The sequence below is a fragment of the Protopterus annectens genome, chromosome 10.part0 (assembly GCF_019279795.1).
Source record: "Protopterus annectens isolate FY-2018-M chromosome 10.part0, PAN1.0, whole genome shotgun sequence".
NCBI lineage: Eukaryota > Metazoa > Chordata > Ceratodontiformes > Protopteridae > Protopterus > Protopterus annectens.
Genome location: NC_056744.1, coordinates 869,846,732 through 869,866,315, shown reverse-complemented (window position 1 = coordinate 869,866,315; position 19,584 = coordinate 869,846,732). Strand labels below are relative to the sequence as shown.

The 19,584-nt window shown below is 39.7% G+C and overlaps 1 protein-coding gene across 1 annotated transcript in view; it reads right to left on the bottom strand.

The window, feature by feature from the left end:
- The window catches only part of CCHR10.PART0H1orf146 (chromosome chr10.part0 C1orf146 homolog), a 506,230-nt gene that overhangs the window by 474,376 nt on the left and 12,270 nt on the right, over positions 1-19,584 (bottom strand). Inside the window, exon 2 of the mRNA XM_044085666.1 lies at positions 8,135-8,228. Coding sequence (XP_043941601.1) covers positions 8,135-8,228 — 94 coding nt within the window. The remainder of the gene's footprint in view (positions 1-8,134; positions 8,229-19,584) is intronic.

Below are 19,584 nucleotides of genomic sequence, written 5' to 3'. Positions count from 1 at the left end.
AATGCAGATATCACTAGTGAGCCACAGAAGCTGAGAAGCCGCAATTAGGTGGAATTAGCGTTCCAGGAAATAACAAGCAAACAAACAACAAGCATATAAACAAAGCTATATTCAGCAGGCCTGGATCTAGTCTATGCTACAGCAAACAAGGTGTACCAATTTCAGTAAGATACAGTTCAAATATTCAGGCACTATAAACCTTTAACCAGAAATTCCCAGCTCAGAAGGGCAGAGTCCAGCCTCTTCTCCCACAAGAGTGCAGACCACAAACCTTCTTAATGTAAAATAACTGGCCTGAAGCCCAAGTGCCTAAACCAGAACTAATACACTTTAAGAATAACAGACACTGGGCTCTCAATCAGCAGTTCCCAACTTAGAAGGATGAAAGCTACCTGTCCTGCCACCACAGTGCATGCCACAAACCTTCCTAATGTAAAACAACTGGTCTGAAGCCCAAGTGCTTAATCCAAATGACTTAGAATGACAGCTAAACTTTAATCAAGTTACTACCAAGCAGTAATAAATACAATTGAATACTTTAGAGAATGCCTGGATTAGTGCTCAAGTTACACAAACAAAGCTAGATCCAGCAGGCCCGAATTCAGTCTATGCCACAGCAAACAAGGCGCACCAACTTCAGTAAGAAGCAGTTCAGATATGCATGCACTATAAGCCTTCAATCAGAAATTCCCAGCTCAGAAGGGCAGAGTCCAGCCTCTCCTCCCACAAGAGTGCAGACCACGAACCCTCTTAATGTAAAATAACTGGCCTGAAAGCCTAAGTGCTTAAACCAGAATTAATACACTTTTAGAATAACAGACACTGAGCCCTCAATCAGCAGTTCCCAACCTAGAAGTATGTAAGCTACCTGTTCTGCCACTACAGTGCAGACCACAAACCCTCTCAGTGCAAAACAACTGGTCCGAAGCCCAAGTGTTTAAACCAGAAGGCTTAGAATGAGTTACACCAAGCAGTAATAAATACAATTGAGTACTTTTAAAATGATGCAAAAGTAAAAAAAAAGTAGGTAGAAACACAAGTACAGTAAAAGCAGATTAAATTTTTTTTTTTTTCTGAACAAGTGCTGAGATCAAAGAAACAGATTTGAGTGCTGAAACTAGAAAACTGGCTAGTTATAGGAAAAAAACTAAGCTAGAAGGCTTCCCTCCAACACAGAAGGGCTTGGGGGCTCAAAAGCCTACAAATAGTCTATACCACTTAACAGGAAAGGCAGGAAACAAGCTTAAATTTTTTTTTTCTGTTTCCCAGATGCTCTCTTTGTACACAGTAGGAGTGCCTGAAATCAGAATATGATCTCACTGCACTCAGTTGAGTGAGCAAATGAGATGGGCCCAGAAGGAGTATCCAAACACAAATTTACAAGAGGGGCGGGCAGCTGCAAGGCCACTAAGATTAACACCAAAACAAAAACAAGGAGGGTGGGTGGGACAAACTGAAGAGCAGAGTGAAAACTTCCAGTTCAGCTAAATATTCTTTCCACACAGTTAAAATCAATTTAAATACTGTATTTTTGAAAAAAAAAGCAGATAAAGGTACTTAAATTCTCTTATACGTCCAGTTGAATATAGCAAGTTGTTAGCCGGCCAAAGCTGAGGTTTTTAAGCAGAAAATATTTCACACTGTACCACTTAAATAGGCAAGGACAGGAAATCAAAGAATGTGACTACCCCCACACCTGTAATTACTAGCAAATAACAACATTCAGCAAACAACTTTCTAACTGTAAGTAAAGATTGTTTTTTTTCTTAAATAGTACTATTTTTGTGGTATCTGTTTTTTTACACACTATAAAGTAAAGTTATCTTGTTTTTAAGTGTAACAGGGATTGTAAACAAGTGCTGATGTTCTTTTTTTTCTTTTCTTTCCCCTTCTCTCTCTCTTCTTGTTCAGTTTTAAGAAATGTAGGCACTGCAATGTAAAAGAAAAAGCCTGGTTAAAAAAGCAAGACAAGAGAAAAAATAATGTGCTTTTTTTCTCAGTCCTGCATAGGGGAATGACTGGATTAAGGACCTTAGACTGATTTGGTAACAAGTTTTAAGACAGAGCAAGTAAATGAAAAGGAATATTGAATATTATGAGGCTTTTTCTAGGAAATACATGTTTGCTTAGTAGCAATTCTGCAGCTGGTCTTCAGGTGCTGCTGTTCTTTTTTTTTTCTTTTCTTTCTCCCTTCTTCTCTCTTTCTTCTTGTCCAGTTTTAAGAAATAGAGGCACTGCAATGTAAAAGAAAAAGCCTGGTTAAAAAAGCAAGACAAGAGAAAAAAATAATGTGCTTTTTTCTCAGTCCTGCATAGGGGAATGAGTGGATTAAGGATCTTAGATTGATTTGGTAACAAGTTTTAAGACAGAGCAAGAAAATGAAAAAGAATATTGAATATTATGAGTTTTTTTCTAGGAAATACATGTTTGCTTAGTAGCAATTCTGCAGCTGGTCTTCATGTTTTCATGGAAACAATCTGATAATGAGAAACTGGCTGTCTGGTTCTCATGCCTCCATGGAGACAATATGATAAAGAGAATCTGGCTACAGTCTGGCAGAGAGTGATTAGCTGGTGAAAAAAATAGAAGGAAAAGAGAAATTGGCTAGGACATAATGTCCTCTGAAAGCATTCAGGGGTTTCCCCAGCTGGGACAGCTATAAAGCTAAGACAAAACCAATTAGCACTTAGTAGAAGCACAGGCTGCACCATGCATTTTAGCATGCATAACATTTCTTTTAGGTTAACTCAAGTCTGTCAGTGTGGCTGTCAGTTTGGGACTTTTGTTCCTATCAGGAGGGTAAAACTTCAATATTTGAAGAAGTGCATAGTTTTGTCTGTTAGTATTAAGTTAATAGGTTTTAGGGGGATATTGGGGGTGTTTGTGTTCTTGTTTGAGGGCTTTCAATAAAACAAAAAGTTTTGTAAGAAGTGACATAGGCTCAAATGGATATGACAAGAAACAACTGTATAAAAGTTCAACCTGCCAAACAATATATGCATGTAACCCAAAAGCTGAAACTAGACATTTAACAAAAAAGCTGTTATACATAAAAGGTGGGAACAATAACTTTTTAATGCAAAGATATGTTCTGTAATGTCTTTAAATGTCAACGTTTTCACAGATAAATACAAAAAAGAAAGTGATGAACTATATTAAAACATGTAGAGTGCAAATAGCTATGTTACAGGAGACACACTTAGAACGAACTGAACATTGTGAATTTGATAAAGAAAGGTTTTCAGGATGGTTATTCAGCAGAATACCTGGGACAAAGGAAAAAACAAAGGAAAAAAGGAGTACTTATATTAATTGCAAGAGGAGCTCCAATAGTGATACAAGTGAATAAAAAAGATAATAATAGCAGATTTGTAGTGCTAAGGGGCTACCGGCAAGGGAGGAGGATTAGACTGGTATGTATTTATATTCCACCTAAAACTACTATAATGGAGCTTAAGAAAATTCTCTGGGAAATAATCAGTTTTCAGCAAGGAATATTGCTTTTAGATGGGGACAGGAATGTGATTTGCAGCAGTGAAGATGTGTCTTGGGGGCCCAGAAGGGAAAGTATAATAAAGGAGTGCAGATTTTTGAAAATATTTATGAAAATACTTGGCATGGAAGAATAGGAGTTCAGAGTGAATTTACATATTATTCCCCAATATATAAAAAGTGAACTAGGCTAGGCAGAATTTACATTTCACAAGAACATGTGCATTTAATTGAAGGTCTTGATATGCACCCAATAACTATTTCAGATCACGTGCCAATAATAACTAAAATAAAAACACATGTTAATGAAATAAAAAATGAGCCACATGTGCTTTTCCAGCTATCTGTTGAAAAGAGAGGAATTTTACAAATGGGTAGTGGAGATTATTCAGGAGCTATTAGAGAGTATATACATTTCTTCTGAAAATACACTGTAGCTAGGGAGTGGGATAAAATTAAAGAAGAGTTTAAAATAGGGTAGAAATAAAAGAAAGGGAGCTGTAGTTAAGAATTATTTAGAAGGATTGACAAATGTTAAGTATTGCAGAATAGGGGGAATCTCACAAAACAAGAAGAGGATCAACTGCAGAATGCTAAGTGGAAAATAAGGGATTACCTCAATAATATGCACGTTTAGAAAGATTGCATTTAACCAACTGTTTCTGATAATAACACTAGAGCACAAAAACTTTTAGCACAATGACTCAGGCAACAGAAAGTAGAAAGGGCTGTTCCAAGCTTAGGGAGACTATAACAAGGAAGGAAACAAGAGATCCTGTAGAGGTATCAGAAATATTTTAGAAATTCTGTGAAAGCCTGTACAAAGCAGAGAAATATGGAAATCAAGAAAGATACAAATGAAGATGTTTATGGAAGAATTAAATATGTCAAGGTTAGAGGTAGATGAGGCTCAATTACTAACAGGATAGGAGGAGATAAAATAAAAATTGTGATATATAACCAATCTACAGGAAAGTCCCAAGGAAAGATGGTATTCATGTGGAAGTTTGCAAGCTAGGGGGAAAAAACTGATAAAGATCTGTAAGGTTTTGTTTAACAGTAATTTAAGGGGAAAAGTACCAACATCCTGGAAGACAGCAGTGGTAGCTGTAATACCTAAAGAAGGTAAAGATACATTGGACCCAGCTTCATACAGGTCCATTTCAATACGAAACCATGATTATAAAGTGTTCATGTCTGGCTAAACAAATAACAAAAGTAATGCCAGCTTTGACAGATATGGATCAATGTGGTTTTGTGGAGGGGAGGCAAACATTTGACAACATTAACAGAATATTGAGGATCGAGAGGGAAGCAGAATGTAAGAAAATACCATTGCTGTTGGGTCTTGATGCAGAGAAAATACTTGACAGAGTAAGTTGTGACTTTATGAGCAGGGCAATTGAAGCATTTGCATTTCCTGAAAAAATATAAGGTTGATTAGAAGGATATATGAGGGATCGGAGGTGAAAATTAAAGTGGGTGGGGTCCTTTCTGATAATTTCTGCTTGAGCAGAGGAACCAGGCAGGGGTGTCCTCTTTCCCCTTTGTTATTTGCATCACAGTTAAAACCATTGGCAAAGAAAATAAGGGACTCAGAAATTCAAGGACATAATTGATATGGTAGTCAAGAAAAGCTAGCTTTAATTGCAGATGATATTATTTTATACCTGACAAAACCAGAAAGAGACATTACAGTGTTGTGGAACGTTTTGAGACAGTTTCAGATCTTTTTGGGATACAAAATTAATGAAGCTAAAACAAAGGGAGTAGCGATAAATTATGTACCCACACACAAATTGGTTCAGCAATATCCTTATTTATGGGGAAGTGATAAAATGAAGTATTTAGGAGTATAGATTAAATCTTATTCTGGTGTGGCAGCTAAGGATATGTGGAAATAGACTAAATAAAAGATAATACAAAAACTGAGAAAGTGGAAGCTTTGTTATATGGGTATGGATAGTAAGATACAAGCAGTCAAAATGTTTTAGTCTCTTTAGTCTTATACACAGGTCAAGCATGGTTTTATCAACCAGAGGTGAAGTTGTGGATAGCAGTTAATAAACTTTATTTGGGAGGGGAAGACAGGAAGAGTCAATTGGGATAAACTGATTCTTCCAGTGCAACAGGGTGGATTGGGATTACCCAATTTGAAGGGGTATTTCAGAACTCCATAACATCCACGGAGGTGCAGTGGTAGCATTGTTGCCTCACAGCAAGAAGTTCTCCCGTTTGATTCTCGGCTGGAGTGCGGGGAGTGCCTTCTGTGTGTAGTCTGCATGTCCTCCTCGTGGTTGGGTGGGCGTTCGAAAGACTTGAGTAAATGGGAGCGCCTTCGTTGAAGGTTGAACATCGAGCTGGCACCTTGGTGTTCGTGAAAATCTACTGCCAATCACTAGTGGACCGGAGTTCCGCTGTGGCGACCCCTAACCAGGAAAAGCCGAAAGACAAACAACAACATTTTAGAGCTACATAGTTAAGGCTCCTATACATAGCAAAAGCAGAAAACTATCATTCAAAGGAGAAGGGGATGATGTTGAAATGGGGGGGGGGGCTGAAGAAGCAATGAGATACTGGGATTTTGGATGTTGGCCTTTAAGGAGAATAACAATAGCCATACAAAATATTATATCCTTAAAGCAGCAGAAAGTATTCTAAGAACTGTGCCAACATGGGAATGGAGAAAGCAGATTCTGCCAATAGGGATTACTGCAATTAGGGATATAGACAATAGGCAAGAGAGAGCTGGAATTTAATGCAGAAAACTGGCAAAGGAACCAAGGTATTAGGAGAAAATAACTAGAAACAGAAAGATGATAGAATGGGAAGACACAAAGAATTTATTTGGATTGTAGGTTAGAGACTGCCTTCCCTGTCAAGGTAAAGAGAAATAAATAGGGAGGTCCTAAATAAAAGACCAGGACTGGTAGAGTTTTTAGTTGAATCTAGAAGAGAAGTTGCCATTAAAAAGGGAATAATTAGTAGGGCATATAAAATATTGCATGATAACTATAAGAATCAATCAGAGGAGGTTAGAAAGGATTGGGAAGAAAGACTGGATAAGCAATTCACAAAGAAACAATGGGAGGATATATGTATGTCTCCCAAATATGCAACAAAATGTATAAGATTTAGAATTTTTGCTTGGAAATATTTAAATAGATATGTTTTATATGCCAGGTAGACTCCAGAGAATCTCTCCTCAGGTAGATAGCAAATGTTGGAGGTATGATGGGGAAGAAAGAGGTAATTGGGAACATATTTTCTAGGAGTGCAGTGAGTTGGCAGACTTTAAGGATTCCCTGCAGGATGGACTTTTGGAGATGGTGGGTGGGCAGAGTGGTGTGGTGAGGGAGATGATTTTTCTGAGCTATGCTACAAAATCGAAGTTGCCTAGACATGATAAGGCCTTGTTGTCTCTAATTATGGTGGCTGCCAAAAAGCAATTACTAGAAAATGGAAATCAAAATCTAAACCAACTATATTAGAAGTAGTGAATATAGTAACATAGATAAAACACCTGGAACTGAGATCTTTAGAAAAAGGTAGGAACAACCTACATAGGAAAAATGGGAATTGAGGGAAGAATACATACAGGGTATGAATAAGGTTTAAAAGAAGGTAGGGGTTAAATGAGCTATGTAATGTTTGACCAAAAGCAATTGGGTAGATTAGAAGTGATATATAATGCTTGCAGCTGGGAGTGTGTCAGTATGGTTTGTGATATAAAATGCTTGCAACTAGGATTGTGTCTGTGTAGTTTGTTTTCATTTATATAAACATATGATTGTTTATGTATAAGTGATGGTTTAATAAAGATGTTTCTTGTTTAAAAAAGGGGCAGGAATTGAATAAATTATGTAATGTTGCTTAGGTTATATGATATATAACAATATATGTAAAGTATAATGTTTGTTAATGTTAACTTGGTAGTACAGTTTGATTTGATAATTTAATAAAGGTGTTAAAAAAAGTATAAAGTGGCTGTATGGAAAAGATTTTTAAGACTGACTTTGAATGTGGCCATTAATAAATTCAGCATTAACTACTACGCTCTCCTTTTAGTTAAATAATACAGCCACATTGCAAAACATACTTGCAATACAAAAATGTGCATGCTTGCTGGGAACCATTATTTTTATATTGCACGTAATGATAAGCTTTAGGAATTCATTTAGTCAACCATAAGTAAGCAATGCTTAATGCAAAGAAACGCTACAATACATACAAAAACAACATCTGCATGTGCACCGAAACAACCTCTCCTAAACCACCACCACCACTTCACTGACACTAAACTTCGTTTTCAGTGGGCCTGTGAGGTAAACTGAGACCACTATAACAAGGAAAATATGTACATTCACAAGCTGTGTGTTTTGCTGTTGAAGAGCTTTCTAAGAGTGATTGATTTTAATATGTCTGAAACAATTCAGAGTTGCCACTCTGGATTACAGAGAAACCATAACTATAAAGAATGAAAACTAGTCATGCAGTTTAAACACACATTAAAATAGAAAAATGGTTTCTGTTAGAGTTTCATTATGTCACAAAATAATACATACTATCAGAACAAAATTTTAGCCGAAGGGAACAAAGAAGGCCAAGTAATGCACTTTTCTTATATTTGAGGATACTTTACCAGAGAGTGAGAAAATAATCGATCCTTCATGCACAGAATCAGAATATCGTACTCTATGGTTCTGTCTTGACAAAGCTGTTGCAACTTCATGATTCTAAAAATGTGGAAAACATAAAATTCACATAAGGAGGAAGCCTATTTTAGCCTCATTATAGTCTCCCAATGTCGTGAAGACCATATATAAAAAGAAAATATGTACTCACCATAATGTTCCATATGTGTTGTCCATTTTCATTCTTCCTCAACAGTTGGGTTCAGATCCAATCCTCAGATCTGACTAGGCCATTACTATTGCTCATGGTGACCATAAAGCTCTCGAGCTTTTCCCTTACCCACAGTGCACCAACCCCTAACTTAAGTCAGATCTTGTTTGCTAGATTAGAATAAATAAGAAATATAACTATCAAGTTCTGGTTACAGAAAGCCATTATCTGGAGCTCAATGGAAAGACCACAGGAGTTCTTAAAAACTCCAGTTCTTCCAGAAATCATTGCTAAATGGTTGGGAGCTGGTGGGAGGGGAGTTGTGGAAGAATGAAAATGGACAACACAGATGGAATGTTATGGTGAGTACATAACTTCTTTATCTGATGTTGTCAATTTCCATTCATTCCTCAACAGTTGGGACAGAGTCCCCAGCTCCCCGAAATTCCGGGAGAACTCTTAGGAAGGGTATTCCTGAGCACAGTTGAGCCAAAGGCTGCTCTTCTCTGTGAGACCAAATCTAGTTTGTAATGAGTAATAAAGGTATGAGGATTAGCCCAAGTTGCAGCTCCACATATGTCATCCATGGAAGGTCTGGATAAAAACATTGACGAAGTTGCCATAGATATAGTCAAGTGGGCTTTTAAAGGTTTTGATAATGAAATACCCAATTTATTGTAGACAAAAGATATACAGTTGGTAAGCCATCTTGCCAAACTTTTGTAACTGATATTACTTAATTTGGTATCTGCAAAGGAGACAAATAGCTGATTAGATTTTTTATATTCTTTTGTCCTATGTAAGCAGAAACATAACTATCTATGAGCATCTAACAACTGCAAAATAAATTCTTCTTTGTTTTCAAATTTTGGAAAGAAGACAGGCAGATTAATAGACTGTCTGATGTTGGATTCTGACAGTACCTTAGGAAGGAAGGAAGGGTTGGTTCGTAATGTTACTCTATTCCTATGAAAAATCAAGTAAGGAAGTTTGGAGGACAATGCCTGAATTTCAGAAATTCTTCCAGCAGAAGTAATGGCTACTAGAAAGATAGTTTTCCAGGTCAGATATTCAAGATCACATTTTGCCGCCAGTTCAGAGGGGGAATGAATTAAGGCCTGCAGTATTAAATTCAAGTCCCATGGTGGAGTAGGGTCTTTATAAGGTGGTCTCAACAGAAGACTGCCTCTCAAGAAGGCCTTACAAAGCTTAGATGAAGCCAGGGAAGAATTCTCAAATTCTATATGGAAGTTAGAGATTGCTGCCAACTGAACTCTAATGGTTGAGGAGCTAGCTCCGTCGTTAAAAATTATTGCCAAAAATTCAAGGACACTCTGTACAGGAGACGAAAAAGGGTCAATACATTTCTGATGCACCCAAGAAACAAATCACTTCCATTTACTTCTGTAAAGTTTCCTCATAGACACATTATGGGAAGATAAAAGTATATGACAGACAGGGTAGAGAGCATATGTTGTCTGGCTATTAAAGAAAGAGGAGAAATCACGCTGTCACCTTTAGGTTTAAGATATCTGGATGAATCATTCTCATTAGGTAAGACAGGAGGTCTGGAATCGAATCCAGAATCCAAAGTTAGTAGACTAGATGAGGCCAAAGAAAAGGAAAACATATCTGTCAAGGCCAGTAAGGTGCAATGAGGATGACTCCGTTCTTTAATCTGGCAGCTTTCTGTAGAAATCTGGGGATCATGGGAGTCAGGGAATAAACATAGAGGAGAGGCGGCCAATCATGTGACAGAGTCTCCCTCAGTGATTCCCCTGGTGGAGGGACCAGGGCAAAGAAGCTGCTTCACTTGTTGTTTAGGGGAGAAGCAAAAAGATCCCAGCCAGGCTGGCTCCACTGACGGAAAATCATTTCTGCCACTTTGTTGTTGACAGACCACTTGTGAGATAGCTGAATGGACCTGCTCAGCTTGTCTGCTATCACATTAGACCTCCCTGGGATGTGCGTTGCTATAAGAAAGTGGTTGGAAGAGATCGCCCATTGTCACACTCTGAGGGCTTCTCGGCACAAGAGTAAGATTGGGTTCCTTCTTGTTTGCTTATGTACCAGATGACAGACATATTGTCCATCTGAATCACAATCATTCCTGAAAAGAGACAGAGAGAGTCTTGGAATGTTTATAATGCTAAGAGCACTGCTCTCATTTCTAGGATGTTGATATGCATGTTGGCCTCTTCGGTGCACCAAGTGCCTTGGACTGTTTTCCTCAGGACGTGCTACACCCACAGTCTGGGATGAGTCTGTGGTCAGCATGAGCTTGGGCTGAGGGAGAATGAAAGGACAGCCTTAAAAACTTGATCTGATCAAATCCACCAGCAAAGATACCTTTTGTATGCTTGAATGATTTTTATTTGGACTGACACGTTGATAAAGAATCGACCATTGAGTTATCATCCACTCAAGAATCTCATTAGAGGAACTAAAATTATGGCCGCTGACATTGACCCTAGGGCTCATACAATCAATCGTGCTGAAATTATTGTACTGTGAATTATCTCCTTGACCTGGAATCTGATACTCTGCACTCTTGCAAGAGGAAGAGACATTGTTACTGATACTGTGCTGAAAACTGTTCCTATAAACTCCAGTATCTGAGAAGGTTCTAAATGAAATTTGCTGTAATTTATAGTAATTCCCAGAAGGTCACAAGTTTGGAGTACCTTTTCACTCACTCTTATCAGTAGATACCTGCTCTGGGCAGTAATGAGCTAGTCATCTAGATATGGAAACACTCAGAATCCCTGCAGTCTCAAGTGAGCTGCTACCACTGCCATGCATTTGATGAACACAGTGGTAGCGCTGGTGAGACCAAAGGGCAGGGCTCTGAACTGGTAATGACTGGCTCCCAGCCAGAAGTGTAAGTACCTTCTAGACTGTTTGTTCATTTTTATGTGATAGTACGCGTCTTGAAGGTCTAGCAAGCACATCTAGTCTTCCTTGCCCAAAAAGGACAAAATGGACTGAACCATGACCATCTGAAACTTTGTGTGTCCAACTGATTTGTTCAAGTTGCTGAGATCCAAAATTGTTCTCTAGTCCCCTGTTTTCTTGGGCACTAAAAAGAATCTTGAGTAAGTTCCAGATTCTATCTGGTCTGATGGGACCTCTTGGATGACTATTTTCTTAGCAGCTTTTGTATTTCTAGTGCTGTTGTTTTCCTCTGATTGGGTGGAACATCAAGACATCTGCATGAGAATGAAGGTGGAAAGGAAAGGGAGATTATATAACCTCTGGAAATAATCTTCTGCACCCACAAATCTTTTGTGATGACTAGCCAGGCTCTCTAGTGCAGAGCTAAATGACCCCTGATTGCTTCTATAGGAGAACAATCAGGCCTCCTTTCAGGAACATTAATAGAATCTGAGAGAAAGAATTTCTAGACACTTGGTTCTGCGGGCCACCTCTGCCAGGTGGGCAGCGTCTTCCATTTGAGTTCCCCCCTCTGGCTTTGGGGGAACTATCTCCACATGGATCTTGGAAAGGGCCCTGGGATTTTTTTAAACACATTTTTTATCCTTCCTGTTGGTTCCCAGAGAAGGAACTTTAGGGGTAGAAAAATGTACTCCAACTGCAGAGAGGGTCTTTCCATCCCGCTTTCATCTGGATAGTGTGTCCTTTACTTTGGAGCCAAATAAAGAGGTTCCGTCAATGGGATCATTCAAGAAAGAGGACTTGAAGGGATCCACAAAGTCACATAAGTGCATCCAGACATAGCACCTAATGGAAATGCCTGAACCCGCTGTCCTTAAGGTACCCTCAGCTGCATGAGAGATAATCCTCATGGATGAATTTGAGATGGACTGAAAGGTTGCCAACTATGAGACCACAGAAGCCTGAGTCTCAGCAGCAGTGGTTCCAGAAAGGGATTTTGACAATCCCTTAATCAAGTCCCTCTGGAGTCTTGTAAAGCATACCAGGTAATTCAGTGATCTGAGGGCAAAAGTCACTGAAGCATAGACATGCTTCCCGAATCTGTCCCAAGCCCTAGACTCCCTGTTAGGGGGATGGACAGTAGAGCTCTGTTCCACGTGTTCCTGCTTAGTGGCCGCCACCATAGCCATAGCATCTACAAGTACTCCCTTACTCCAAAACTTCCTTCCTACAGGTGGTGCCAGAATTTGATGCAGTTTCTTGGGGATAGGTTCAACCAAGTCAGGTTTCTTCCACACCCATTTAGAGATCCAATCAATGTGCTCATCAGTGGGCGGAGTTATCCAGGAGGTAGACAGGCCAGATCCAAATGACTCCAAAAATACCAATTCCTCCAGAGAAGGATTGCTGGAGGACCAACCACCCATCCAAAGGAGACGGCTTCATGTGGTGATCTTGAGGATCCTTTCCTTTCACTGAAATCAGTATCTTCAGTGATAGATTTCTGTGGGGAATCCAAGTGCCTCCTTTTGCACTTTCCAAGGTACTTCTTTGGTGGGATGCTCAGAAGAAGTATCAGAAGAGATGGTGATACCCTGCTGGGTAGCCTAGAGAGTTTGTGTTGGCTGTCCCTGTGGAGTTGAATGTTGAGGCTCAAGGTTCAGAGACACATGAGATCCTGAAGGGAGATCCAAGGGATAAAGACCATCCATCCTGCCGAAGCAGAAAAAACTCTCTCCACCACCTCAAAAGCAAAACATCCTGCGGAGAAAGAAGCTGAAGGAGCCATGAAACCATGCTTATGCCCCATCAGCTCCATCTGCCCTGAAGGTATTCCACCCCAGGTGGAGGTTGGAGTTGAGTTGTCCAATGCCAAGGCTCTAAGGGGCAGAGATGGCTTTGACAGCTTCAGAGTCGACTCCAACACCTCGGATCCAGCAGGGAAGCTATGGCTTGGAAAGCCATCTGGTTCTAAACTCGTCAGAGCTGGAGCACTCAGAGAAATCCTCAGATCTAAGGATAAAAATATCCTCAGATCTGACCCAGATAGTCTCAGCAAACTCGGATTCAAGGGCTCCAAAATGGACTGCCAGATCAGAGAAAGAGCCGATAGTGGCGGGGTAGAGCAAACCAAGGCTTCCTGACCCAATGGGGAAGCAGCCAGTAGAACCACCATCTGTATCTGCACCAAGAGAAATCTCCTCTTCATCCTATCCACATCAGCTTCAGTGAGACTCCTGGAAGAATAAGAGGAGGCTACAGAAGGAGATTTTGAATACCTTCTTTCCAAAAATGGAGATGGGACCCTAGATGGCACCAGGTCAATTGTCGTTGAATATCGAGTTCTCTCAAGAAGCTTTGGATCTGTCAAATTCAGATCCGAAGATGTTTTTGGAGATCTGGGAGGTGGCTTTAATACTGAAACCTTCGGTTCTATACCATGCGTCTTTTTAGGAGGTTCTGTCAATGACAGAGTGGAAGATCCAGACATCTCAGGGACTTTTTTGATGTCTCCTTAGAAATAGTTTTAGGAGGTAGAGCCCTCAGTAATTGCTGCCAAAAAAAAGCAGAGGGTAATAAACATTTTAATATCAACTTGTTCTTACAATCTGCAATTGCTCATGAGTTAAAATTCTTACAAATAGAACAATGTATGTTCAGGTGGTCTAGGCCCAGGCAAAACACACATAAATAATGCACGTCTGGGAGCAGAAGCTTATGACCATATTTTTTACATTTCTTAAACCCTGAAGGGCCTTTTTCAGACATATTTAAAAACAGGAAGGAAGAAAAATAGACAGAAAATATTTTTTTAACTAAGGACAAGAGAAATAAGGGCAAGGGAGAAATAAGTGCCAACAATGGTCTGCAAGAGTACACTGAAATGTGTAAAGAAAAAGTTAAATAGAAAAAGGGGAAATATCTACGAAAATACCAGCAATGGTATATATAAGGGATACACTAAGTGTAAGAAAAAAATATATATAGAAAAAATAGCCAAGAAAAATACACTTATCTGAAAATAAGCTCAGAGCTCAGATGACCATGTCTATTTTGCTAAAGTGGCAAATAAGATCTGAAGTATGTTATGGGTTGGTGAATTGTGGTTAAGTGAGAAGCTTGAGAGCTTTATGGTCACCACAAGCTATAGTAATGGCCAAGTCAGATCCGAGGATCAGATTTGAACCCAACTGTTGAGGAATGAATGAAAACTGACAACATCAGACTGAATAAATAACAACATACACTTAGGAAAGCATTTGTGGGAACGCTACAGGTATGACTGCAGTCTACCTGTTAAGACATAAGAATAGTAAGATTAGATTGTCAGTATCAATTAGCACAGCAATATAAACTATACCAGTACCTTAAATATGGCAACACATTAAACCTCACTTTAAAACATGCACTGTCTTGACTTCATGACAGATGTTGATAGTGAAACCTGGTCTACATTAATTCAGTTCTGTATGGTAACATGCAGCAGCAAATTTTCTGTGATTCACCCATTAAAGATGTACAGTTATGTAAGGCACCTACCATAAATGAAAGATATGTACTTATTATAATGATAGATTTGGATAATCTGTGTCCATTAACTTCAACCAGCAGGGCTGAGCTGCACATACCTACCCAAAGGAAATAGCTAATATATTAGCAGACAAATTTAGTGATACCTTTTCTCAACCTACCCACATTGTTGCACCCACTATCCACGAAGTTAGTTTCCACCGAAATCACATTGGAACACTGAAATGTTAGCACATGAAATACAGAGTGTTGACAAAGCAAAAGAAAGGATCGAAAATCTAGGAGAAAAGTGAATCTCAAACATCACTCTTCCCTATTAAACTTCTGTTTTGCAGAAAGCAAGCCCCCCCTGATGTGGGGGGGCAAGTCTGCCACACTCCCAAACCTATACATACCAACTTTTAAGATAGTCATACCACAGAGAAAAGGGAATATTCCAAGAAATGTCCATCTCAGACTTAGTATTTATAAGCATGTTCTTTCGGCCATCCAGTCCATATGTTTTTGGGACTTGATCTAGCGTGTCCTGACATTTCAAAAGTTTACCTGGAACAGGTCTTAGAATCACTGTCAATGGCTAAAAATAATGTGCCTATTGGACCAGTTAACATATCAGGCTGCATTCTTATCTGTGCTAAGTATGCACTATCGGAGTCTCAACTTTACATGTTTAAATGCAGTCTGTCCACAAGGTTTGTCTCTGATGCCTGCAGAACAGCCATGGCAACTCCTCTAAACAAGGGAGACCCTCTACAGACTCAGGTAATTATAGGCTCATCAGCCTCACTGACCTTATATGCAAGACCATAGAATGTATTATAGTAGAACTCATTTACGCAGACATAAGCAACTTAAAGGATCTAGACCTCACTCACTGTGGTTTTGTGAAGGGCAGGTCCTGTCTCCTAAACCCAGTAAATGTGTTTAAAAAGGTTACAGAGGCTGTGGTCAGTGGTCATTCTGTGTGCAATGCTTATTTTGATCTCACCAAGTCTTTTGACACTATCTCACTTGCTGGTATTATTGAAAAGTTAGGCAAACTTAATGTACACCTATATTTTCCACTGGGCTGCAAACTGACTATCCAACAGATCTCATATAGTGAAAGTTGATGGTATCCTCTCTGAATTTAAAATGTTATCTAGTGGTATACTGCTGGGTTCAGGGTTGGCTCATCTACAGTGTGGTATTTATTTTGCAGACATCTAAGTCAATATCCCTAAATGTGGTTGACCATGTTTGCTGATGAATGAAAGATGGGCACTGTTATCTACTCATCCACTAATATTAAACTGCTCCAAAAAGGGCTGGAATATGCACATGCCTGGTGTACTGTAAACAGTCTCAAGTCAAATGTAAAAAAAGTGCAGCATAGTAGTGTTCAGCAAAACAGCTGTTCCCTCTTCATGTTATAAGTGGCACTCCTCTTTATGCAAATATGGTCATAAGATATCTGGGTACTTATGTTGGTAACTTTCTTTGTTCTGATGTGACTCTGCGTCTCATTTTTTGAGCCATGAAAGACAAAATCCTATTTGCCCTACTACTTCTTTGCAAAACCTATGACTTTACAAGCACCCATACTAGGGATCTAAATTTACACCAGAAATAAACAAGAATCGATGGAGGGATAAGTTCCTAACTTAAAGTATTCCTAGCCTATGGAATAAGTTACCACAACAGGTTAAGCAAAGTACTACTTTGTCTGCCTTTAAGGCTAATCTTGAAATTGGATGGGCAGACACAAAATGTCACCATAGCTATTGTGTATGACCCTGTTTGATTTGGGAGCTGGACACCATTAAGTTCTTGTAAAGGGTGACTTAAAACTGTATATGGCTAGGCTTCTTATGATCCCTGTTATCACTAGCCTAGTGTTGTTCCTATGTTCCTACATTCAGCTGTGCATCAAGACTTTTTCCTGCCCTCCATTTCCTCCCCTATCCTTAATGTTCTGTGCCTTCCCATGTCTCAAGATCCTACTTGCATGCAAGCAAACATTAACAACTGATACCAGTGCATATAGGTTCATAGGTGTTTACTAGGCTAACGACCACAAGGGCCTTTTTAAGCCTAGCCATGCATTCCAAATCTCAGACACGTTCTGATACCCTTGATAAGTGTAAGCATGAGCCTGGGAGATGAACCATTTACAGGTTACCTGTTTGCATCAGAGACATAGGTGCCAAACCAGGGATGAATTTTCTGTTTCCCATCCAATTGTCCAAGTTGCACTTGAATTGGATTAGGGAAGAATTCTGCTTCACATGGATGGGGAGCCTGTTCCATAGACGGGGTAGTCTCTGGGATACATACCTATCTCTCCAGCAGTTCTTATTTATACCACAGGCAAGGTTTAAGTCTTTAGAATGGGTAATTCTGTCTGTTTTGTGGATATGCAAGAGGTCCACCAGAGTGGGGCCTGATAATGCCCTGTATGCCAGGGATAGATCTCCACTCAAAAGCCTGTAAGAGAGAGAATACAGGGATAGGGCCTTAAGGTGGTCTGCATAGGACATATTACTTATCCCTGTATTTGTTTAGTGAGAAACCTCTGTGGACATTCCAGTTTTTGGATATGACTGGTTAGGTACATACAAAAGGGGGCATTGTACTCAATGATAGGTCTGATGAATGCTGAATACAGTGGAACAATGACTTCCTTGGGCTTAGATGCCATACCTTTGTTTATAGGTTGCGCAACACAGAATGATTTCCTCACCACTGTAAACACGTGATGATCAAAGGCTAGGTTACCATCTATGTGTGTCCCTAGGTCCCTGACTACTGGGTCAACTCTAAGGGATGTGTTGTCAATATGATAGTTACCAGGGATGGGTGGCTTTCCAAAGGATACTATTATGCATTTCTTGACATTTAGTTTTAGTCCATGACTCTGACACCAGTTGTTTGTCTGTGTCAGCCCCTCCTGGAGAACATTTTTGTCAGTGTGAGAGTCAATGACAGCTCCTAATTTGCAAAAATCTCCAAATTTAGTCAGCCAGAGGCCACTGACATTGGCCTTGACTTCTGAGAAGTAAATGCCAAAAAGGAGTGGTCCAAGGACTGATCCCTGAGGGGCTCCACTTGTGACTGGCCTCTTTGTAGAGGTGGACTCCCCAGTTCTAACTTCCTGGGTCCTGTCTATGAGCCAGTTGGCTATCTACTGGGTGACATACGGGTTTGTACCTAACCTCTTGAGTTTGTCAACAATACCTGAGTGGGGTATTGTGTCAAATGCCTTGGCCAGGTCAAGGTAGGCAGTATGAACGGTTTTGCCCTAATCCATTACTTTGGTGATCCTCTCAAAGAAGTCCACCAGGTTGAGTAGGCATGATCTGCCCTTGACGAAACCCAACTGGGTTGGGTCCACTGTCTGGAGGTTTACTATATCGCTATTGATCATCTCCATGATAATTCCTTCCATGGCTTTACATATAAGACTAGTGAGACTTATGGGTCTGTAGTTTCCAGGGTCTGTAGATGGCCCACTTTTGTGCAGAAGGATGACTGTTGTCTTTCTCCATTCATGAGGCACAAAGTCTGTTTGGAGGCTACGGGCCCCGATAGGTCATGTTTCATGTTATTTAGAAGGCATCCTGTGATATTGGATGGGCCCACTGATGTAGTGTTCTTGGTCTTAGAGAGAGTATTAAGGACCTGTTCCCTAGTGATAGTAGGGGAACGTTATATTTGATGATATTTCCTGAGGGAAGATTTAGGGGGAGAGAGGAGTAAAGTTGGAGCTGAATGTATCAGCCAGTAAGTTTGCTATATCTTCTGGCTCAGTATAAATGGCTCCATTTACAATGAGTTCTGCACACGACTCTGTATTGCCTTTGAGGTTGCAGACATAGCTAAAGAATGCTTTGTGGTTGTCCTTGGCTTGGGAGGCCAAACTTGCCTCAAATTTGGCTTTGGTAGATGTTATTTGTCCTCTGAGTTGTTTGTTCAGTTTAATGAGAGTGTTTTTATCCTGCTGGGTGTTGCACCTCCTAATTTTTGCCATGATTTTCTTCCTTCTGTTATACATCCGATTGATTTTGTGATTCCACCAGGGTGGCTTGTTTGTTGAGTTAGTTCTGTACTTCTTCCTGGTGGGTACAGCTGCCTCTACGCAGCTATTAACATGCCTGTACAGGGTTTCTGTGAACAGCTCTGCATAGACAGAAGTGTTCTCAGGGTTTATAGGGGCTTGAAATTTTGCCAAGTTCTCACTTAATAGCAGGAGCTTAGCCTTAGAATAGTTTCTGAATATTCCCAGTTTAGCTGGGGGTCTAGGTTTTATTTTTACTTCAAATAAGACCATTTTGTGATCTGACCTTACCAGGGAAGGCATTATAGTAGGGGGTGTGCAGCACTCTCCCATATTAGAATATATATATATATATATACTATGAAATAACCCTCCACCAGACCTAATTTCCCTAGCTCGGAAATAGTTTGTGGGTATACTGAACAGGATGAACACAGATTTCCCAGGTCTATCATGGTTAATACCTAACTTCCTTATCTAAGTTAATCTTGTCCATTCTGTTTAACCAGTAAGACAGTGTCCCTAGTTTATCCTCCAGGGAGGAATCAGGAAAAGATCTCACTGATAAATGATAAGGATAAAAATAGCTCCAATAGAAGCATTAGATCAGGAGATCACATTCAGCATACCACTTCTTGTAAAAGTGTGCAGCTGCACAAATCTTATCTAATGAGACATTCTTAAAGAAGGTTTAGAAAGATACCATCACTCTGCCTGAAGGAGCAAAAGATTTGATAGGCAAAGGCTTGTTATACTTCTTATAGCAAAATTGCATACAATCAGAT